General features: G+C 52.8%; 2 protein-coding genes across 15 annotated transcripts in view; one reads left to right on the top strand and one right to left on the bottom strand.

Moving 5' to 3' along the window:
- Nucleotides 1-1,869: 1,869 nt before the first annotated feature.
- On the top strand, nt 1,870-16,451 carry Tmc6 (transmembrane channel like 6). 9 transcript variants are annotated; one of them, XM_041636068.1, is made up of 20 exons: nt 1,870-1,997; nt 3,313-3,451; nt 3,564-3,679; nt 3,787-3,882; nt 4,352-4,510; nt 5,642-5,747; nt 5,848-5,944; nt 6,113-6,370; nt 6,746-6,936; nt 7,342-7,486; nt 8,180-8,335; nt 8,592-8,731; nt 8,811-8,990; nt 10,089-10,184; nt 10,326-10,401; nt 10,991-11,124; nt 11,230-11,406; nt 11,491-11,569; nt 12,889-12,953; nt 13,926-14,492. In XM_041636068.1, the coding sequence occupies exons 2-20, from the start codon at nt 3,396-3,398 to the stop codon at nt 14,026-14,028; spliced, it is 2,430 nt and encodes an 809-aa protein (XP_041492002.1). In that variant the 5' UTR covers nt 1,870-1,997; nt 3,313-3,395; the 3' UTR covers nt 14,029-14,492. The 9 variants fall into 9 exon arrangements, with proteins under 9 accessions (XP_041492002.1, XP_041492004.1, XP_041492003.1 ...); XM_041636070.1 differs by lacking the exon at nt 1,870-1,997 and adding an exon at nt 2,023-2,302; XM_041636069.1 differs by lacking the exon at nt 1,870-1,997 and adding an exon at nt 2,464-2,576.
- A 1,239-nt stretch (nt 16,452-17,690) lies between these two features.
- Tnrc6c (trinucleotide repeat containing adaptor 6C) overlaps nt 17,691-22,829 on the bottom strand; it is a 117,717-nt gene continuing 112,578 nt past the window's right edge. For all 6 annotated transcript variants that reach the window (XM_041635645.1, XM_041635644.1, XM_041635643.1 and 3 more), the window contains exons 19-22: nt 21,910-22,104; nt 21,152-21,222; nt 20,407-20,546; nt 17,691-19,775 (exon numbers count right to left, since the gene is read on the bottom strand). In XM_041635645.1, the coding sequence (XP_041491579.1) occupies nt 19,415-19,775; nt 20,407-20,546; nt 21,152-21,222; nt 21,910-22,104 (767 nt within the window). In that variant the 3' untranslated portion in view covers nt 17,691-19,414. The remainder of the gene's footprint in view (nt 19,776-20,406; nt 20,547-21,151; nt 21,223-21,909; nt 22,105-22,829) is intronic.

The raw sequence follows: 22,829 nt of genomic DNA on the forward strand, positions 1-22,829 counted from the left end.
CCCTTCCTGCAACACCCCAGCTCTGAATGTGCTAGGGCTCCTTCTGTGTGTTCTTTCTTGCTTAGCCTCCTGCTCTGGTCTTCTTAAGGGACCCAGAATAGGAGGCGTGGGTACATCTCCAACGGCGAGAAAAGGAGGAACCCCCAAACCACCCCAGAGGAAGCCGTAGACTCGGTCCAGCCCCGAGACCTCAATTCTTTCCCCTCTCACCGTCTTTTTCTCCACACATCAGGTAGCTCACGAAGGGGCAAGGGACCAAGCTCCCCAAGAAGCTCCCTCGTGCGACCAGCTCTGGACCAGACAGGGCTGTGAGGGAGTGGGGTGGGGTCACGTGGCAGTACCCCCCCTCCGGGGGCAGTGTCTCCTCCCTCCACCCACTCCCGCCTTCCCCGCAGTTTCCTCTGCCTCTGTGTGCACTTCCTGCACCGGAGCAGGAGGGCACAGGTGAGAGGTGCTTGGTGGGCACCGCGTGTACCTACCTGCTCCCTTCCCCTCCCCTTCGCGCCCAGTCCTAGAGGAACCGTTATCTGCCGTCTGCAGTCGCCACGGAGAGCAGAGAGCGTGATAATGACATGTGAAGGGCCCCACAACACCCAGCTGCTGGCTCTCTAGAACCTGGCCTTATTTCTTTTCTTTTTTGTTATTCCAAGGCAGGGTCTCTTTACATCGTTAGGATTGTCCTGAAACTCACCGCGTAGACCAGGCTGGCCTTGAACTCACAGAGGTACCTGCCCAAGGCTGGGGTTAAAGGCCTGCACTCTTACTCCCGGCTGGGAGTATTTCTGAACTTGCTGCTCTCACGGCAGGCACTGCCCTCCCTTTATGGTATGCTCTGGCGCCAAGCCCAGCTTAAGTGCTCAGGAAGCGACTCTGAGCCGTCACCGACTAGACCTTGAGGAGTCTTGGCCAGTTCCCAGTTCTGAGAGCTCCAGCCTCTCCTCCCTGTTCACCTCCTTTAAGGCCTTCTCATCTTAGCTCTGGATTCCCTGGGCCTCCCAGCGTCCCTAAGCAGTGGCTCTGTTATTCCACAAAGTTCATGCAGGAAGGCTCCCCAGGAAATGGCTTTCAAGCTGGGCCAGAAGCCGTGCAAGATTCAGTGTTCAGTGCAAGGGGGAGCTAAGGACGGTAGAGTCTGCAGGCCAGGATGCCCCACCCAGCCCCACAGGGACAGTTGCTGAGAATTGTCACTACCCCTTCCACTCCCCAGATCAACCAGACCCTTTTATATCAGGCGTCACCACATCACTGTACCCCACACGCTTTTGTGGGGGCAGGGGCTCATTTTCCGTTTTATTTCCTTCTCATAATCACCCTGCCTGTGATGGGGGAAGGGGCTCTATGGAGCATTCTGGTGGCCAAGTGCCCTGTTCCAGCCGGTGACACCGGGAGGCTGGTGGAACTTTCGCAGCCTCAATTTCCTCGTCTGTGAAATAGAAAGGCTAGCATTTGGGACGGAGGGTACCGGAAGCGGCTTGAACTCTAGCTTCAGAAATAGACACCACGCCCAGGGCAAAGGAGGCGGTAACCCCTTTCCTCAGCCGGAGATGGGGAGCAGTGAACCGAGGCTTGGAGGAGGGGATTACCAATCCCTCGTGGAGTGGCTGAGGACTGGTAAGTAACCTTGGGACGTGAGTGGGCTTGGAAATACCACCCATTTAGAAACTTGGAGAAACCGAGTCCTACAAAAATTAGGGGCTCCACCTAGGGATCTTATCTATCCAAATACTCGGCCGCGCCCACTTTGCTCAGACTTCAGGGTGGAGTCCGAAGCTGGCGAGCACTGGGCACTGTTTTGGATGGGCGGGACCTACTCGCAGGCGGGAGCAGGTCATGTGACTTGCTGGGCCCGCTGCCACGTGGGCGGGTGGTGGGGCTACCTCCAGCTGCCAGCCTGGGAACCTTCAAAGGTTGCCCCCTGGACCTTAATTACTGTCTGTTAATGACGTCTGCCGGTCGAGCCGAGACTGCGCGGTTGCCCGCGGCGGGTACGCGCACAGGTGAGCCACTTGGGGGAGCGGGGCTCCTCCGGTCCAGCTGGGCGCCTGGACCCGGGTGCAGGGTCACAGTTCGGCTGCGGGGGCGGCTGCCCCCGCCGGTGTGTGTGTGTGACACCTTGGCTGCGGGTTCCTGGGAGCTGCGGCTGCCGGCCTCTCCCGGACTGGCTCAGGGCACAGGATGGAACTGCGTCCCGGAACTGCGCGCACCTGGCCGGCCCCGGGCGGGACTGAAGACCCGAGGCCCGAGCAGATCCGGACTCTGGGCCTGGAGCCTCAGAGAACTTCCAGCAACTTGTGGAGAAGAGGTGTGGGGTGGCCTGGGGTGGCTTGAGCCTGAGAAGTCTTGTGGCCAGGAAGGGGACCGGGAAACTAAGCGGGCACCACCTTGCCTGGCTGCTTTCCATTCGGGCGGTGCCATCCCTTGACTGGCTCCAGGCTGGAGCAGCGCAGGCGGGGGCGTGCCTGGCGTGAATCGGGGTTTCGTGGGGACTCTCGGCCGTCGGGGGAGCTCTCCGAAAACTGCGAGTTCCCTAAGTGAAGACGGAGAGGGTTTGCTGACAGAGCTGAGCCTGCCTTCTGGTGGGGGAGATCCTGCGGGAGTCAGGGGATTGGTTACTCTTTCCGCCGCGCCCTCCCTTAGGGCCTTAGGTCAGGAGGACAATGAGCCCCTTACAACGCTCTGGTTACTATTGTGCCCGGTGACAGAGCCGGACAAAGGGCGCTTGTGTGGGCTCAGCTCCCTCCTCCAGCTTTACGCTGCGTTGGGAATGTAGGGAGGCACTGCACTCTCCCGTGGGAGCGTCCAGATCCGAGCGTTGGGGGTGGGCTTCAAAGTGTCCTGTGTGTGGAGTGGGCGGTGCTAGGGGCAGGGCTTTGCGGCTGCCGGGCAGCGCTTCCTGCGCAAAAGAGCACTTTGGGGTCATAGGGCGGGCACAGGGAAGTCCTCTAAACTTCCCAGCCTCTTCTCTGAGAGAGTTGAAGCCCTAGGGCCACTCCTGAGAACTGACCTGTAGGGGTAGTGTTCACAGACCTCTCCCTTTTCCCCGGGACTAGTGACATCTAGGAAGCCAATGGGGGAAATGCGCCTCACCCTTCCTTCCTGTTTGCTTTCCTTCCCCATAGCCGGTTACTGGTGAGAATGCCATTTGGGGCCATTTGTTTAACCAAGTGTTTAGCTGTCGATGGGGGGCAGGGTGGAGATTCCTGTAGTGAGTAAGTGTGTGTGTGTGTGTGTGTGTGTGTGTGTGTGTGTGACTTAAGTATGGGCCCCCAGGGAACGGGTGCCAGGCATTGAAAGCTGGTTTTGTTTCAACAGATGGCCTGTTTGGGTTCCCATAGGCTGCATCTAGTCTCTGAGCTCCCTTAGGGCTGCAGCTGGGCTGAGGGTGTACCACAGCCATGGCTCAGCCACTGACTTTAGTCCTCAATGTCCCAGAGACCACGGGGGATGAAGAGTAAGTACCCTGGTGCTGGTGGTCTGGGATGATTCACCCCGTCTGATGTGAAGTCTTCTGGGAGTGGGGGAGGACAGGAGCATGGGTTCCCACACGCCCCCCTCCCCGGCAGCCTGGAACCCAGCCCCTATGAAGAGAGCGAAGTGCACGACTCCTTCCACCGGCTCATTCAAGAGCAGAGTCTTCTGGTCGCCGAGGAGGGGCTGGAGCTGCTGCCCCTGGCTCCAGGTGAGCTCAGCCCTGCACTGTGACCTGGTGTGGGCAGGACCTGGGACTATCTGCCCTACATGTTACAGGCCCGGGTGAGGCAGCTGCAGTGTCTCCGTCCTTCCTAGACAGAGGTTACCAGACCCTCCCGAGGCCTGAAGGTGCCCCCACCCACAGCACGGCCACTCTCCGCATCTTGGCCAGCATGCCTAGTCGTACCATTGGTGAGTGGGACCCTCTGTCCTTGCTCTGACTTTGACGCCAGCCTAGGTGTCTGAGCCTAGTTCCTCTGGGCTCCCAGCCTCCCTGTGGCTGGGGCCTGGAGCTCCGCACAGCCCTGTGACACACTCAGCCCAGCTGGATTCTAAACATAACGGCGTTTGTCATGGGGTAAAAATAGGCTCTTGGGGCCAGACAATGGCACATGCCTTTAATCCCAGCACTCAGGAGGCAGAGGAGGTGGATCTCTGAGTTTGAGGCCAGCCTGGTCTACGGAGTTCTAGGACAGCCAGGTTACACAGAGAAACTATCTCAAAAACAAACAAACAAAGGCTCTTGGGTTTCTGGTAAAGGCATTTTCCCCAGCCCTGGGAAAGGCTAAAGGACAGGGAGGCCTGGTGCTAAGAACTGTCCAGAGGGATGTGAGGCCGGTCCAGCCTCTGCCATCTGCTACCCTGCCACCTGTTTTTCAAGGTCGCAGCCGCGGGGCCATCATCTCCGAGTACTACAACCGCACAGTGAGGCTGCGGCGCAGGAGTAGCCGGCCCCTGCTGGGGAACATGGTGCACTCTGCCCGGCCCAGCCTTCGCCTGTATGACCTGGAGCTGGACCACACCATCTTGGAGGAGGATGGTAAGTGAACGACCTAGCCTGCTACCTGAGGGCTGTATTAGGCCAATGCTCTACCACCCGTCTGTGACTCCAGCCCTTGCTGAGTGAAGACAGGGTCAAGTCCTGCCCATAGGCCTTGAATTCAGACCCTCCTGCTTCTGAAGGTCATTTATGTTTTGATTCGGAGTTAGGGAACTTCCCCCCCTGGGCTGGCCTGCCTGCCTGTTTTGTGGGGCCGGAAGTGTGGCAACAGGTTTCTTTTCCTGTTGTGATAAATTGCTGTGCCAGAAGCAGCATAACAGAGCCAGGGCTTCCTCAGCTCACAGTTCGCACTGTGGTACAGGGTGGTGGGGTTGTCAAGGTGGCAGGAGCTTGAAGCAGCTGGTCCCCGGCATCCACAGTCGAGAATGAATGCCTGCTGGGGCTCAGCTCGTTTCCTCATTTTATATTGTCCAGGGTCCCCTATCCAGGGAACATTCTTGTCACAGTTAAGGTGTGGCTTCCCACATTGATTAAAGTAACAGCATAACTCTTCACAGGCGTGCCCAGGGACCCACTTCAGGTGATTCTAGAGTCTGTCAAGTTGACACTTAACACTGACTTCACAGCGGCCATGAGAGGAGGCAGTGTTAACCTGTCCCCATTCCCTTGTGGCTTTGCTTATCTGTTAAAACAGGCTTATGACTCCTAATATGAGGGAGAACACCTGAGATTTAAAAAAAAGCATTATTTATTTATTATGTATATAGTGTTCTGTCTGCATGTTTGCAAGTAGGTCAGAAAGGGTACCAGATCCCATTATAGATGGTTGTGAGATACCATGTGGTTGCTGGGAATTGAACTCAGGACCTCTAGAAGAGAGCCAGTGCTCTTAACCTCTGAGCCATCTCTCCAGCCCCCCCTCCCCCACTCTTTATAAGGAGTCCCAGGGTACCTTGATCAGGTCAGACCCTGCCCTCCATTCTACGAGGACTGATCACAGCTGGGAAGCACTGGCCTCAGGGATGCCAGGATCTGGTGGGGATGAGAGAAGGGGCTCCTGAATTCGAGGGGTAGGAGAACGAGGGGTGAGGGTCCTGGAGGGTTGTGCTGGGTTGCTGGCTGTCAGCAGGAAGGATGCTGGGCACTGAGGGACCTTCTTCCTCTGGGCAGAGAAGCGGAGCCTGCTAGTGAAGGAGCTTCAGGGTCTGTCGGTGGCCCAGCGGGACCACATGGTCCGGAACATGCCTTTGAGCCTGGGTGAGAAGCGCTGGCTTCGGTGAGTGCCCCATGCCCCAGCGGGCCTCCCTGAGCCAGGAGGCAGCCACAGTCCTCTGTAATCTAGGCATTTATGGTCTAGGCATTGTCTTTGTCCCCAGAGAGAATAGTTGGAGCCCAAAGGGAAAGAGGAGGGGCCAGCAGGACCGAGGTGGGGCCTTCTCCTGCTGCAGCAGGCTCAGATACAGCTGCATTCTGGTAAGAGCTCTGAACTGTGAGGTCTGCTGTGGGTGTGGCTGACTGTGGTGGGGGACACCCTATCCTGTTGCTGTCCTACCAAGGGACTTTTAGCTCTACTTTTTTCCTGGGGCTGGGCATGATCTGGGTGGACCGGCCCTCAGAACTGACCTGCAGCTGTTCCTCCAGGCTCTGCACAGCCTGGGGCTGGTGCTGGTCTCAGGACTGTATGCTGCCAGGCCATGGCGCTATGCTCTGAAGCAGATTGGCGGCCAGTTTGGTTCCAGCGTCCTCTCCTACTTCGTCTTCCTCAAGACCTTATTGGCCTTCAATGTGCTGATGTTGCTGCCTTTGCTGGGCTTCCTCGTGGGTGTGCAAGCTGCCTTCCCGCCTGACCCACCAGACCTGGTCCCTACCTGCTCTGGTCTAGAACTCCTCACAGGCAGGGTAAGGTCTTCAGCTCCCGCCGTGCCCTCCTGTGCCCACCGTGTCTCAGTGTCCTTGGTGGGCTCCTGCCTGTTCCTAGATGTCCCTATGAGTGGCTTCCCCTCAGGGAAGGCTAGGGCAGTTGCATTGGTTCTCAACCTGTGAGTCGCAACAACCCCTTTCGGGATTGCATATCAGGTGTCCTGATTATCAGATATTTACATCACAATTCATAATAGTAGCAAAATTAAAGTTGTGGTGTATCGACGAATTAATTTTATGGCTGGGGGTCACCACAACATGAACCGAATTAAAGGATCACAGCATCAGGGAGGCTGAGAACCGCTGGGCTTGGTGGGAAGGGAGGATCCCTGACTCTGCTTGACCTCCTGACAGGGCTGCTTCACGCACACCGTCATGTACTACGGCTACTACAGTAACAGCACGCTGAGCCAGTCATGTGACTCCTCACAGGACAGTGGCCGGTGCAGCCCCAGGTCGGGCAGCCTGCCCTATAACATGCCGCTGGCCTACCTCTTCACGGTGGGGGCCGCCTTCTTTATTACCTGCATCACTCTGGTGTACAGGTACTGACCTCAACCACGTGGCCCTCGCTCTGAGCCCCATCCTTGCGCCCATTACCTAGTTTCTTGTCTGCCCACCCACCTGTCCGTCTCCCCACATCTACCTACTCATGTTCCCACCGATCAATCCATCTACCCACCTTCTAGGCATCTCTCTTGATTAGTTTTTTCTCCTATATACCTGTTCATCCACTCACACCCACTCATTCATCTGTGCACCCATCAACCTGCCTGTCCATCTGTCCACCCACTTACCTATCTAACCATCCTCATCCCCCATTTATTAGTGCTTTCTTCTGTCAGTCCATCCATCCACCCATCCATCCACCCACCCATCCACCTACCTACTCATCTGCCCGTCTACCCGTCCCTCCTGTTCACTTCCTGCCTGTCTCTGCTGCTTGCTAGCATGTCCCACTCCTTCGGGGAAAGCTACCGGGTTGGCAGCACCAAAGGCATCCATGCTCTTACGGTCTTCTGCTCCTGGGACTACAAGGTGACTCAGAAGCGGGCCTCCCGTGTGCAGCAGGACAGCATCTGCACCCAGCTGAAGGTAAGCAGCTACCTACCCAGACCTAGCCCTGCAGACCTGGCCTGGATGCTCTCCAGATACTGCACTGGTGTCTGCAAGCTGGTGGTCCTCCCCACAGTGTCCAGGCAGGTCTGATGCTCCTGCCCCCTCGAGCTCCAGGGACACGAAGGGGCTGGAGTTACAGAAACTGCTCTAGTGTGCTTAGGCTTGGGCCAGGAGGACAGGGCTCCCTCTCTGTGTGACACTCTGTCCTCCTATCCCAAAGCATCAGCTGCAGCTAAGAACGACTTCTCAATAGTCATTTAATCACTGCGGTAGCCAGGGGCTTAGGACTACAGGGGAAACTGCAGCATTGAGCTCAGATCTTCGTGCAAGGTTCAAGGTCCCAGGGCCAACTGGGCTTCATGGGAATGCTCTACCTTTCTGGGTTTCGTGCTGCTGTGACTCATGGGAGTTCCTACTGGGGACAGGTGTCCTCATCCTGGGGGCTCTGGTTGTAATGGGGCGAAGGCCACAGGCTAGGCACTGAGGATATCTGGAGACTAGGCTATGGCGAAGGGATGAGAAAGGGCCCCAAGGCGGCAGCCATCCTGCTTTCGCTGAGTCTCAGCAGAGGCAGGCATGGCCTGGGCCTCTCTAGGGAAGGGAGGGACTTGGGCAACCTGCCTTGTGTGTTGGGATCCAGTGATAGGACATGCTACCTGGCATCTGCAGGAGCTGCTGGCTGTGTGGCAACTGCAGAAGCACCCCCAGAGTGCATGCGGGCAGCTGTGGCAGGCTGCCATGCTAGCTCTGGGAGGGCTGCTGTGTCTGGGCACCACGGTGGGCTGTGCAGCGGCTGTCTTCACCTTCTCAGAGGTCATGATGCAGGTAAGGCAAGGGACAGACTGTCCCGGGGCTGAGACTCCCACAGCCCCGCTAGGCCCATGGTTCTCATGCTCCTTCTTGGCTCCTGTGTCTTTGGAACTGAAGCCTGGGGCAAGCTGCATGTCTCGGAGGGAGGTGCTACGTGCATGTTGTTCCCATCTTCCAGCCAGACCCTTCCTGTAGTGCCTGCTCCCACAGGACAACTGTGAACATGTCCCCATGTGTCTTTTCTGACCGAGTCCTCTCTCTGTCCTCATAGCGTGGCCAGGGGGTGGAGCTGCTGGCCCTGCCCCTGATAGTCAGTGCCCTTAATCTGGGTGCCTCCTACCTGTTCTGTGGCCTGGCCACTCTGGAGCGACATGACTCCCCTGTGTTGGAGGTATACATGGCCATCTGCAGGTATGTGGCCTGGAGCATGAGCTGGTGGGTAGGGCTTCTTGGAGCATCCCCTGAGCCTTCACAACCTCTCCCTGTACAGGAGTCTCATCCTGAAGACGGCTGTCCTGTGCGTGCTTTGCTATCACTGGCTGGGCCGCAGGGTGGCTACACTGCAGGACGGCTGCTGGGAGAACTTTGTGGGCCAGGAGCTGTACCGTTTCCTGGTGGTGGATTTCATCTTCACGCTCTTGGACTCCCTTTTCGGGGAGCTGGTGTGGAGGTGAGGAGGCTCCACCTAGCCCTCCCACCCTGCCCTCAGTCTGTCAGGGACAGGAAGGGAAAGTTGAGTGTGCCCGCTACCCCCACCAGCCCGTGAGGGTGGTGGGTGCCAGGATGTCGGGTAGTTTCAGATCGGAAAATGGTTTCAGTGTTGCTCAGAGACAGGAAGAGAGAGGGGAGGGAGTGTTGTTAGAATGTCATGTCGTGGGGTCTGGCTTTCTGAGTGCTCTTTGAGTCCTTTTGTGTTTTCTTTGAGAATACAGGGCTTTAATGGTAGTTGAAAAGCAAGGTACCCTTTTTCAAACTTTTTTTTTTTTTTTGGTTCTTCGAGACAAGGTTTCTCTGTAGCTTTGGAGCCTGTCCTGGAACTAGCTCTTGTAGTCCAGGCTGGTCTCGAACTCACAGAGATCCGCCTGCCTCTGCCTCCTGAGTGCTGGGATTAAAGGCGTGCAGCATCACCGCCCGGCTCAAACTTTTCTTATACATTTATTGTGTTTTTGTGCATGTGTGCTGGGGAATGTGGAGATCGGTTCTCTCTCCTAACCATGTGGGTCTTGGGGATTGAGCTCAGGGCATTGGGTTTGGCAGTAAGCATGTTTACCTACCTGCCTAGCCATTTTACCAGCCCCCCCCCCCCCCTTTTCATTAGAGGTAAATCTTGATGAGTTGCCTCTGCTGGCTTGAACTTCCTTCTTTCTCACCTTTCTGAGCAGCTGAGCTGCCCGACCCACAAGTCCTTGTTTGTTTGTTTTGAGATAAGGTCTCTAAGTAGTCCCAGCTGGCCTGGAGTTACCTACACAGACCAAGCTGGCCTCAAACTCAGAAATCCCCCTGCCTCAGCTTCCTGAGAATTATTTCAGTCATGCACCACCTTGTGCATTCCAGTTTGTTTTGTTTTAAAGCACTACAACACTCGATGCTCTTGAGATTGTGTCTCTTAGAGAAGGGGCTCGGAGGAGCTTGAGTCCTTCTAGGCCCAGATGGCCCTGTCTCTCTTGACATTTGCTGGGTGCTGGCTTGCACTGGTGCAGGTGGCCCCTGCCTGGTGCCCTGGGGATAAGGGTCTCCCTGCCCATCTCTCAGGGACTCCTCTGTCCAGGCTCATCTCCGAGAAGAAGCTCAAGAGGAGGCAGAAGCCCGAGTTTGATATTGCTAGGAATGTTCTGGACCTGATTTATGGGCAGACGCTGACCTGGTGAGAGTTTCTCATCTGTATCCCGCTGGCTGTCGGCCACCACCTTCATTCCCTGGGCCACAGCAGCAGCTTTTTGGTTCTGGGTGGGTGGCTTAGGTTGGGAAGACACTTACTGGCCCTGCCTGTTGCCACCATCCCTAGGCTGGGTGTCCTGTTCTCACCGCTCCTGCCCGCAGTGCAGATACTCCGGCTGCTGTTCCTTTTCTATGTCAAAAAGGTAATGTGAGCCAAGAGTCGTGGCAGGCACTTGTAATCCCAGAATTCCCAGCAGTTGGGAGGCAGAGGCAGGCAGTCTCTTGATGGCCAGCCTGGTTTACAAAGCAAGTTCCAGAACAGCTGAGACTTAAAAAAAAAAAAAAAAAAAAAAAAGGAAAGACAGTAACTTGGGCCTGCTGCTACCCTGGGCTGCCCCTCCCTGACAGTCCTATCTTAGGCAGGCTGGAGACATCTGCTGGTTCCCCAGTCCTTTGGGAGTGACTCTGAGTCCTTCTCAGTTGGTGTGCTCAGGGGCTGACAGCCGGGACCTTGGTCCCACTGGCTCTGGCCCCCTTGTGGCCCTCCACACTGGGGCTGGTGTAGTCACCAGCTGATGTGGGCAGCACAGATCTGGAGTGCAATCTCTGCCTGTCCTGACTAGGAACTTACACCGCTCACAGGGGGTGCCTGGATGCTTTTCTCCCTGTGACGCTAGACCAGTCAGGCTGATGAGCCATATTAATCATACTCTTAGAAGAAGAGGAGGGGGAAAGGTGCTTGGGGGAAGGGCATGGTGATCTTTCAGAGTGAAAATCAGTCTTTGTCCCTAGGCAAGCCTGATGGCCAACTGCCAGGCCCCTCGCAGGCCCTGGCTGGCATCACACATGAGCACCGTCTTCCTCACCCTGCTCTGCTTCCCGTCGTTCCTGGGCGCAGCTGTTTTTCTCTGCTATGCTGTCTGGCAGTGAGTGGAGACCTGGTTCTTTGGCTCTGGGGTGACACAGGAACACGTTGTCCTAGCTGAGAGTGGGACTGCTGCCTCAGGGTCTCTTGTCCCTCTCTTCTCCAGGGTGAAGCCCTCAAGCACTTGTGGCCCCTTCCGAACTCTGAATACCATGTATGAGGCAGGCACGGTCTGGGTGCGTCGTCTGGAGCGTGCTGGCTCCAGGGGCTCCTGGCTGCCCTGGCTGCACCACCTCCTGGTGGAGAATACTTTCTTCCTTTTCCTGGTGTCGGCCCTGTTACTGTGAGTTCGCAGGTGGGGGCTGGCCTGAGGTGGTGCCCTAAGCTGCTCTGGCCTAGCCTTCAGCCTGAGCCCCCATTTCCTCAGGGCTGTCATCTACCTCAACATCCAGGTGGTGAAAGGGCAAAGGAAGGTCATTTGCCTGCTCAAGGAACAGATCCGGAATGTAAGTCCTGCCTGTGTGGTTTCTGGGTCTGGTCACCTGTCCACTAGCTTCTGGGGTTCCCCTTGGCACACCTGTGCTTGTTCTATTGCTTTTAGAGATAGGATTTCCCTCTGTACCCCGGTTGTCCTGTATACTGAGGATGACGTTGGATTTATGGTCTCTATCTTGTTTGTGTGGTACCAGGCATTGCACCCAGGACCCTCTGTGTGCTAGGCAAGCACTCCACCAGCTGAGCTACATTTCCAATTCTTTTTTTTTTTGATAGGGTTTCTCTGTGTAGTCCTGTCCTAGAACTCGCTTTGTAGACCAGGCTGACCTCAAACTCAAGAGGTCTACCTGCCTCTGCCTCCTGAGTGCTGGAATTAAAGGTGTGCATTCTGACTAAATTTTTAGATTTTATTTTTAGTCATTGTGTGTGGAGTTGGTTCTCCCACTTCTTTGTGGGTTCTGCTGTCGTAAGCCACCTTTTCCGGGTGACTTCTGGGCTTCTTGCCGCAGCAGGGAGCTTTTCTGCAGATCCATCTCCACCGCCCTGGTTTTTGTTTTTGAGATAGGGTCTTATTTTAATCTCAAAGTGATCCTCCTGTCCAAGGTGCTTGAGTACTGAGACTAGTGGGAGCCACTTCTCTTGACTGGGTTAAGCAGAGAGCAGGCAGGAAGTGGTCAGGCCTGGGGATGGAGTTGGCAGGTAGCCTGCTGTCTGCTTTAGGTGTGGGAAATACTGGGCTCACACGCTTTTCTCACGACCTAGGTATCTCTCTGTATGCACATGGGCTGTCAGATGGGGATCAGGACTAAAAACATTGTTAAGGAGACAGTATAAGACAGGTGTGGTGCATGCCTGAAATCGCAGCAACTGAGCTGGTTTAAGGTCATCCCCAGTTAGCTGAATCTGAGACCAGCCTGGGCTTCATGAGACCCTTTCTCAAGGGAAAAAGAAAGGGGGTGGGATAGGAAGACAATCTGTCTAGGGCAGAGGCGGAACCTGTGTAAGTCTAGCTCATGGCTTTCTTCTCTTTACCTTCATTGCCAGGCTTGGATCACAAATATCCTTTTCTCTTTGACCTTTTTGATTTTTGAGGCATGGCTTTACCATGTAGCCCCTGCCTAACATGGATTTTGTTCCAAAGCCAAAGCCTAGGCCTCCCTCACAGAGATCTGCCTGCCTCTACCTCCTGGGATAGAAGGTAGACCTCTTAACTCTGTTCCTTGTGATGTTGAACTTCCTACATGAGCTCCACAGAAGTCCAGAACAGGCCAACTCTAGGGTGGAGGGATGAACAACTCTGTCGTCTCATGCTGTGCTCTGGCCTTTCCAGGAGGGAGAGGACAAAATCTTCCTGATCAACAAGCTTCACTCTGTTTACGAGGGGGAGCAGAACAGGTGATGGAGAGGCCCATGGGAGGGGCAGGAGGGTGGTGTGAAGTGGCACTGCCCCATTGCAGTGGTGAGGTACTCTGGGGCTCCAGGAGTCAGCTCCTGGCTTGCCTCACCCTCTGCCTTCACTGTCCCCACTGCCTCAGTTAGAGGTGGGATGGGGGCTGCTGAGATACAGGGGTTTCTCGGGGATGGAGAGCCACTTCTGGGCATTACTAAGGTGTATGGGTGGTGTTTTGCTTGCATGTATATCTGTGCACCACATGTGTGCCTGCAGTGGTCAAGGGGGCATCGGATCCCCTGGAACTGGAGTTAAACTACCATGTGGATGCTGGGAATGGAACCTGGGTTCCGTGGAAGCGTACAGTGCCTTTGAAGTCTGAGCCATCTCTCCAGTTCCAAAGACCAGTTTAGTTTTACAATGACCCCGTTTCTCCCTGCTGAGTGGGACACGTCCACACAGAGGTCCACCCATTCCCACCAGGCTGAGGCTGTCCCCCAGGCTATGTCCACAGGTCCTCCCTCAGCTGCAGACCAGTGAGGCCAAGGCACTGAAGGCCTCTCAGAACTCCTACTCCTCATGGGCCTCAGGCTATCTTGTAGGGGAACCTGAGGTCAGACACAGCCCAGCCTCTATGCCTTGTAGAGATAGTAGGTGTGTATGTGCTATTTTGAGCCCCAGTATTGATGACAGGCCTTTACTGAGGGGACTGTTATCTCAAGCTGTTCCACACAAGGTCACCGATTGTTCAGAGTTTGAACCACAAGTGACCAGTTCATGTGACCCAGCACATTCCTGGATTGTAATCCCGCAAGTTATTCAGGCTACTCTGTCAGCTTGGCCCTCACTGTTCTAGAGCCTTCAACCTGGAAGGCCTGACATGAAACATCAGGGCTCAGAGCATCCACTGAGCCCAGCCACACAGGTTAGAGGGGCTTTCTCATTGGTTGGGTCACCCTGATTCTCCTTTCTGGCAGGCCTGGCAGAACTGAGGAGGCCACTACATCTGCCCAGTTTGTGGATGGAGGGGACAGTCACCATGACCCTGCAGGCAGAGACTTGGACACAGCACTAGAGTAACTTTCCTTGTCACCAACTCCTCGAGGTGATGGCCGAGCAAGGATGTGGGGCTACTCTGTCCTACCTGGGACTCCCTTCCCCTAGGTTCTTCAATTTATTTATTTTGAAGACAGGATCTATCGACACAGCCTTGGCTGTCCTGAGTTCACTATGTAGAACAGGCTAGCCTTGATCTGCCTGCCAAGTACTGGAATCAAAGGCACGTGCCACCACACCTGGCTTTACCCAACTTTTTTTTTTTATTCTAATTAAATGGGTTTTGCAATCTGGATTTGTGTTTTGGGATAGGCTCGTGACCTGCTCCTGCCAGGTACGTGTAGGTGCTTGGGACCCACAAGCCTTCCATGGGAACCTCAGGACTTGGGGCTCAGTCAAGGTCATCTTCTAGCAAAGGGGAAGTGGCTACATTTTCCTGAGCAAGACCCTGGCTATGTGCCCAGAGTGAAAAACTGATCAATGGTGATGTTATGTGGCAAAGGAAGGGAGCATATTTAGAGAAGGACTCCCGTATTTAGGGATGACTCAATGCTATGGGTTAAGAAGCCCCTTGGTAGAGGGAGGGACCATCAGCACCCAGTCTAAGGTGGATGGTTTGGGGTGAGATGCCCTGGGTGAACTGAGCTACAGGAGCTTGTAGGTTTTACTCCTGAGACTCAACAGCCATAGATAGCATCCTTCAAGTCTGAATGACCTTCAGTAGGTGCAGTTTTTTTTGGGAGTCACCCTGGGTCAGGACAAAATAGCAGTGCTGGGCCCACTTGTCCCCACGGAATCAAGTCCATGCTGGGCACCAGCCATCCCCCAGTTGGTCCAGTGCCACCCTAAGGCCAGCCCCATGGGTGTCTCAGCTGTCACAGCTGGATGGCACTGTGTCTCCAGTCCCCGTGGGCCCTGCATTAAATGAAGATATCAGTTCTGTCTCACAAAGTCAGGATGCACCACTGAGAACATACCCAGGGAGTTTTCACAGAATCACCAGTGCTGCCTTCCGTGGGGTGTTTCACAAGGATCCAGGCAATGCCTGAGAGCAGCAGAGGCTGTCAGCACCCCAGCTGACCATGCTTTTTGTCTACAACCTCCATTCCTTACCTCGGGATGGGGCTCTAGGGTTCCTGGGAGTGCTTAGCATCAGGGGCTCTACCACAAAGCCACCCCCCACTGGTGTTTTGTAGGAAAGGAAGGGAAGATGAGTTTCCTGTAATTGGCAAATGCAATTACAGACTGGGAAACTGTAAACTTCTGTTTAGCAGGTCGTAGCGTTTCACGGTGAATACAGAGCTCATGTAGCCCATGCTAGGCAAAGATAACTGCAGTCCTGATTCTCTCGCCTGCACTCCTAATGCTGGCATTGCAGCTGTGCGTTCCTGTCACCTCTGCTTCTTGACCTTGGCTGCACAGGGGAGCACACAGGCTTTGAAGCCACCTGGGCCTCTGCTCTCCTTAAGGAATACTCAGACCAAGCACTATGATTTTGAAGGTTTCTGGGTGCAATCTAACACCATCTGTCATAGGTGGACACCTAAGCTGAAGGCTGTTCACAAGGATGGATGGGGTTGACAGATGAGCTTGTGAGGACGTCTGTATCAGCAGTGACTCCGAGAAGCACTGGCTCACAAGGGCACTTGTCACCCTGGCCACACAGAAGCTTCTCAGGATAACCCTTGCTGCCAACGTCTGTCTGCTTCATTCAACGCAGGCCCCACAGTAGCTCCCACCATGGCTTGGGTCCCAGTCGGGCTTGCCCACCTCCACGGGCATTCTCTTCTGTCAGGCACACCACCTTGGCTGGGCATCCTGCCTTCTGCTGTCACTGCTGTGCCACAGTCTCGTCAGAACAGTGTGGTGCTAGGGCAGCTCCAAACCTACTGCTTCCTGGATCTGACATAAGGCCTACTTCATCCAATCCAATCCCATGAGGTTTCTTCCATTGGTTCTCATTCTGGTCCTCATCAAAAATCCAACGTGGCTTCGATGCCAGGCCGGGTGCCACCTCCACAAACCTGTTCACTCCCTGGCTGTCTCGAAGGCACTGGAAGGCTGATAACAGCACCTGACTGACACAGGAGGCTCCTCTAAGCCACTGCTTCTTTACCTACAGGAGACAAAAACAGCAGCTCCAAGGCTAGCCGTAGTCTGCTCTTCTGCCGAAGTTCTGATCAGCTGAGCTGGAGGTTGCTGGAAGGCCAAGGGCAGCTTGAAATCCCGAGTCTCACTCTTCCCTCTGGATTCCCATGAGGCCAGGACCCCATGGGTGATTTCCTTAGCAGAGCTACCAGCTCTCCTCCTCAGCACATGGTGGGCCAACAATAGCGTGTGAGAGCTGACCTAGTGCCATCCATGAGCCCTAGGGCAACAATGCCGCTGTTTTGTGCATTTTAGCCAATAGGTTTTGGGGCAGAGATCAATAAAACACTTGGAAAGCACATTCATGCCCCCCTTTTTTTTCTGAGTTGGGAGCTTGTTGCGTGGCCTGTGGACCCAGGCAATGCTACTCCTCAGCCTCCTGGGTACTGGGACTACAGGTACATAACCACCGTGATTTTTCCAGATAGCACTGGGGATGGAGCCCAGTACCCTGTGCCTACACACAAAAGCCCTGCCAGTGAGCTACATCCCAGCCTCTCTGGTTTCTTTTTAAATGCCTGTACTGGACATGTGACAATGAGTATGGGTGGCAGTTCTGGGAAAACCTGTAGCCCCTGGCTCTACCCGCTGCTTGCCTGGGTTATACTGGTCTTCAAATGCATCCAATACAGTCAGGCCAGTGGGACTTAGAAACTGTTACGTCTCTCAGTGGCTACTGACAGAATCCACATATTCTTAGCAAAACCAAAGCAATGCTTCAAGTCAAACAGACAAGACTGAGTTTAGCCAGGAATGAATGCAAACTCAGCAGAAAGTGAAAAAGGAAGTCCCTGCCTCTCACAGATAGATAATGACCCAGCAAGAATGAATAGCCAAGAAAAACCGCAGTTTATTAAGACTCAACAAAGCGCTGTATTTTTAAAAGCAACCTCTGGTGTGCGTCCAACCACCACATTCCATGAGGAGGGGCACTAAGCGCCACAAATGCTTTTTCTTTTAATCTTAGAGACATTTTAAATTCAAAAGATTCAAAAAAAAATGAAAAAAGAAAAAAAAGGGGGGGGCATAAAGATTGAAAACATCCTTTACTTCATCCCCAATTTTAAAACATTAGTAGGAGTTTTTCTATAACTCAGTGCTAAATGGCAGCACAGTAAGCGTAGGTCTGGAGCACACGCACGCACACGCACGTATTTGATATACATACATCAAATATCTAGGACGCACGTGATGGTGATGAGATGCAGTCACTCTGAGGAGTCTGTTCCGGGGGATACACGATGAACTCAGTTGTGCATAGCTCATGATCCTCTAGAGAACCAGCGTTTCTCTGCGGTCCTGCAGGACTTGCTTTCTTCCTTGTTTTGATAAAACCATTAAAAAGCTAATTAAAAAATGTAATGCACAGGTTTCCTTACCACATAGGCAGGGAGTACAATGTTCATACATTTTTTAAAACATACTTGAGGGTGTGTTATTTCATTGTCTTTCTTCCTTGCAAAACAATCAAAACATTGATCATCTTTAAAACATAAAGCAATTTTTAATATATAAAGCACTCTTCAAACATCTATTTCTTTTGAGTCCATTATTTGGTAAATATGTAACTGCTACACATTAGAGATTAGGTATTTTTCTTCTTTGTGTTTTTTTTTTGTTTTTTTTCTTTTTCTTTTTTTTGTTTTCTTTCTTTTTCTTTTTTTTTAAATAACATCTTCAGTGCTAGGAGTTGGGTTTAAAAATACATGAAATGGTGTGGAGCTGCCCCCGGGAGCCCTGGCTTTCCTGAGAGCTAGCCGGCAAGTGCAAGACAGAGACCACAATGCCTCATCTCCTTGAGGAAGGGTGAAGACAATTGATAGAGTCCATGATGGCTGGAGGGAACAGCACGCCCCATCCCAGAGCTCTGAAGTAACACATCTGTATTCTGAAAATAGGTTTTTGTTTGTTTGCTTGTTTTTTTTTCCTTTTTTAAAGATGGAAGTCTTTTTTTTTATTCCTTTTAAATTTTTTAATTTTTTTTTTAATTTTATTTTAAAGTCTGAAGGAGAAAAAAGGTCTGTAAACAGGTGGGAGCCCAAAGCACAGCTCCTCCAAAAGCAGTCACAACCCATGTCCAAGTGCTTGTTCCCGCTCCTTGCGGGACACCCATTCTCTACAAGTATCTATGGCCACAGTTCAACAACAGTTTTGTTTTTCTCTTTAACTTTATATTCCAGATGGGAAATGGTGCAATACTCTGGTAATAATCTTCTTGCATTAGTCCACAATGAAAAGCTGCTAAAGGTAGATAGACATATTATTCTCCAGAGATATACACTGTAACTTTAAATGCAATAACAGAGTCCTTGAGTAAACATTTACACATGAATTGTCACCAGCCCTGTCCCACGTTCTCTTTACTGTTTAGGATTAGCTGAAGGAAGGGCAGGGACACCTCAGTGCAAAGTTAGAAGCGAACAACAATGAGAACATTTGACCAATGCACAAAAAAAAAAAAAAAGCATATACTGAATAAAAGGGAAACCCACAGTTAAATCCCTCACTCACTCTCAAACACACATACAATAAACGCTAACCGTGCAAGCACGCACACGCACTGTTCCACAAGCACACACGCACATGTAGGCTATGACGTGGACATTTCCTAGAGCCTGTTTCTGTGCACAGATGTCAACGTGGAAGTGTTCACATTTAGGTATTGGCCTGCTGGGTTCAAGTATTTGCATGTCTGATATGTCTTTTTTTTTTAACTTTTTAAAAATAATTTTTTGGGATAAAAAAAATGACATGAAAAAGTAATGAAACAAGGGTAAATGTGCATAGGCGGATCCAGGGGGACAGAGCATTAGCCACGCCTCAGCTCTGTGCCTGCACAACGCAGCTGCCCGCCCGCCCGCCCGCCGCCTCTGGTAATGTGCATAATCGTCACAGGCTCACTTTAAATAGGCTTCAAGTCTCCCCACCCCGCCATAAAATAACCCTTTCCAGCCCACAGTCTGAAAAGTGCCCTTCATGATAAAACTATTCTAAGCAGCTTTTATACTTAAAACGCAAAATGACAACACACCGTACAAACATAAGACGACATAAAATAAAAAGCTATGAGGAACATCCTGTCGTTAGCACGTGACACTGACCAAACGCAGCCCGCACTGTCTTCAACAGTTCGCAAGGGCTGAGGCCAAGGTTCATCTTCAGAACTGGACAGAGGTACTCGAAGGGGCAGCTCATCCATCAGCTGGAGCCTCAGAGCCGTGCCTGGCATGGTCAGCTCTCTCCTCCCCGATGAAGGTGACCCCTAGATGGACTCGCCGCTGAGCAGGTCCCCAGGCAGCAAAGTGTTGAGAGGCGTGGGGCTGCCAATCACCCTGGCATCATCAGCACTGGGAGGGCCCCAGAGACTGCTGGAGTACTGGGGCACCCCACCCCACAGCAGTTCACTGCTGCCTTTGCTGCTCAGGCACGGGGTGTTCCAGTGGGCAGTGTCGCTGCGCACAAGGCCATGGGTGCTGCCCGAGGAGCCCAGCCTGGGCTGGCTGCCCCCGCTGCTAGATTGCCAGCTGGAGGTGGGTGGGAGGGCTTGGCCTTGGGCCAGGAACCGGTTCACTTCTTCTTCACCAGCGAACTCAGCCAAGATGGTGGTGTTTCCCAGTACACACCTAGAAGGCAAGAGGCTGGGTAAGTGTGTCATTCTGAGTCCTGAGTCTGTGCTACCAGGAAAAACAGACAGAAATATCATGCCACAGGCTATCATGACGACCTAGCCTTGTGGCCTTATTGTCACTGTTAACTCTAAGCTAGATAATGAATTTGGCAGCCATGGAGGATTGATGTGTAGAGTACATGTTTAAGTGTGCTGTATGGTGGGGGTGGGGGGTTCAGCTGGCATCAGTGTCCCCCATCTCTGGTGATACTCCAGAGCAGGTCTTTTTGTATTCTGCATGGAAAGCACCCTCAAGTGGGCAGTGGGCTGCTGTAGTCCTGGAGCCTGGGTAACTAGAGGCTCCTTTTGAACTTTTCCAAGGGAACACAAAACAAACCCAGTGACTCTGTGGAGACACAGGAAGAAGATGGCTGTCTACAAGCTGAAGAGCTAAGCCAGAGGAGTCAAGTCTGTCCATATTTTTTGATCTTGGATTTCCAAGATCAGGGCTAGGAAAGGACAGAGTTCTGCCCAGGGCACCACCTGTGCAGCAGTGTGGGGTGGCACCACAACACTCGCTCCCCCATCCAACAACACTGGGCACTGGTGGCTACTCAGCAGTGAGAGTACTAAGGAAAAAAACATACATGTGCAGAGACTTTTGGGCCTTGGCGGCTTCTTCCTTGGAGCTGTAACGGACCACAGCATTGCCTTGGGTCAGATTCAGGTGGAATGTGATGAGAGGCCCATGCTGCAAACACAGTGTCCGCAGTGTAGAACCATCAATCTGAGGAGGAAGCAAAGGGCAGAACATGCGTTCCTTCAAGCTCTTGCTGTGTTCTGCAATAGCAGTATGGAAACTGGGTGAACTGCATACCAGACTTCCACTGACAGGCTAGTGACAGCAACTACCACTGGAAGGTGCCTTTGCCGCCAGGCATCTGCAATGTGGGCTACTCCAGTCAGAGGCAAGGGCCAAAGTTCCAAAGTTCCATTTTGAGTTCTGCAGTTTGCAAAAGGTATAGCAGCAGCCTGGTAGTCTTGAGGTGACAGGCTAGTTCTGTGACAGAGAATGGTGCCTACAAGCTGAATATGCCTGAGGTGGCCAAATCCCCTTGAATGTATGTGTAAGATGAATGTTCTCTTTATAAAAGTATGTTTTTCAGCTTTTGAAGGGCAACTAAGTCACCAGGAGCATGGCTGAGAGAAGTGCCTGGCTGTGTCTGCCCACACTTACCTGTCATTCATACTTGCCTCAGCGACTCTAGGCTCTGAAGGAAGATGCCTGCCTGACCACAGGTACCTGCTCCAGGGGTAGAGCAGATACCTTTTGGCCATAAGCAACTACTCATGGGTATGACATGACAGCCCCCGACCTGGCTGCACTTTTACCTGGGGTGTGAGGTTGCGCAGAACGAGCCAGCTGCTTGTTCTTCCTGAGGTGTCAGTACTCCAAGCAGAACCTGTGTAACAAGTCCATGGATCAAGAATTCAACCCACAGGCCATGTTTCCAGTCTGACCTAAAACATACCCAATCTCATAACCACAGTAGATTTCACCCATGGCCCATGAAAACCCTGCTGCCAGCCTAGGAGGCTTGTCTTTTTCTGTTTGTGCCATAGGGGTAGGTGTGACAGGGTACCTGAGAGTCACTTGGAAAGTTCTACTCTACCTTGTGCTGTTCCAGCCGCAGGCAGCACACTCAAGTTCTGCTTGTTATAGAAATGCACAGCAGGGCAGGACAGCGCTAAAGACCGGACACTGCTCTTCATCTCCACAGCTGACTGCTGCCAATGGTGCCCAGTGACTGCACACGTGATGCAAACGAGGTGGAGGGACTCTACAGAGCTGCACAGCACTTCTGAGGGACCTTCATTCTGGTATAAAGCCTTTCTATTTCTATGGAATCTTGTGAAGAAATTAAGACCCCTGTGCTGACTGAGGTGGGTGGAAAGCCTAGAATGAATTGTCTAAGGACACAGTCCATGTGGTATATGCCCTATAGGTTTATGATGCTCAAGCTCTTTCTTAACCTCTCAGGCTCCAGGGATCTGATAATAGGCCTGGGATAAAACAGGTGCATTCCTAAAGCATGTATGGAGCAGCTTCTCTTACCCTGTACCCTGTCAACAGGAGGTGCAGTGCTTACCCGAGGAGTAGGAGCTGGTCCAGCCTAGGGGGCTGGTGCCCCACGTAGAGGAAGGCTTGGGATTGGCTAAGCCTGGAGGTGGCCTGGTGGGTGCAGTAGTGTTTCTGGGTACCTTCCACAACTCATGAGACAGAGAGGCTTGTGTGTGAGAGGCTGGGCCCGAGGACCATGTTGATTTAATGTCTGACAGTTTACCTGGAAGGAGAAAAAGAGAGACTGTGCACTGCGCACACCCAGACAAGTGAGTGCGGCTGTGGAGTGATGCAGTCTTGCAGAAGGGAGGGCAGCAGTGACAGAGCACGATGTGCCTTCTGTCTCAAGCTTCCCTGCCTCTGGGTGGCCCAAGCCAGCCTCATGGGCTGATGGGACAGCTATCATTTCTGCTATGAAATACTGTGTGTGCCCTGTGCAGACTTGGCTGACACTTTATCAGTTTGCTAACCTTTGCTATGAAGAAAATAGAGTACTGAAGATTAATCTTTTTTATTTATTAAATTTTGTATTTGCTTGAGACAGGGTCTTCCCAGGTAGATGTTTGTGAGTTCAAGGCCTGTCTACAGAACAAGTTCCAGGACAGGCTCCAATCCAAAGCTACTAAGAAACTCTGCATTAAAAAACAAACAAACAGGGCTGGAGAGATGGCTCAGAGGTTAAGAGCATTGCCTACTCTTCCAAAGGTCCTGAGTTCAATTCCCAGCAACCACATGGTGGCTCACAACCATCTGTGATGGGGTCTAGTGCCCTCTTCTGGTCTGCTAGCATACAAACAGAATATTGTATTTATAATAAATAAATAAATAAATAACAAACAAACAAAAAACACACATACACAAAAAAAGGAGAGAGGGTCTTCCTATGTAGCCCAGGTTGGCCTTGAGCTTGTGGTAATCCTGCTGCCTTTGCCTCCCAAGTGCTAGGCT

The sequence above is a fragment of the Microtus oregoni genome, unplaced genomic scaffold, assembly GCF_018167655.1.
Source record: "Microtus oregoni isolate MIOR12 unplaced genomic scaffold, Mior012 000048F_ref0000485, whole genome shotgun sequence".
Classification (NCBI taxonomy): domain Eukaryota; kingdom Metazoa; phylum Chordata; class Mammalia; order Rodentia; family Cricetidae; genus Microtus; species Microtus oregoni.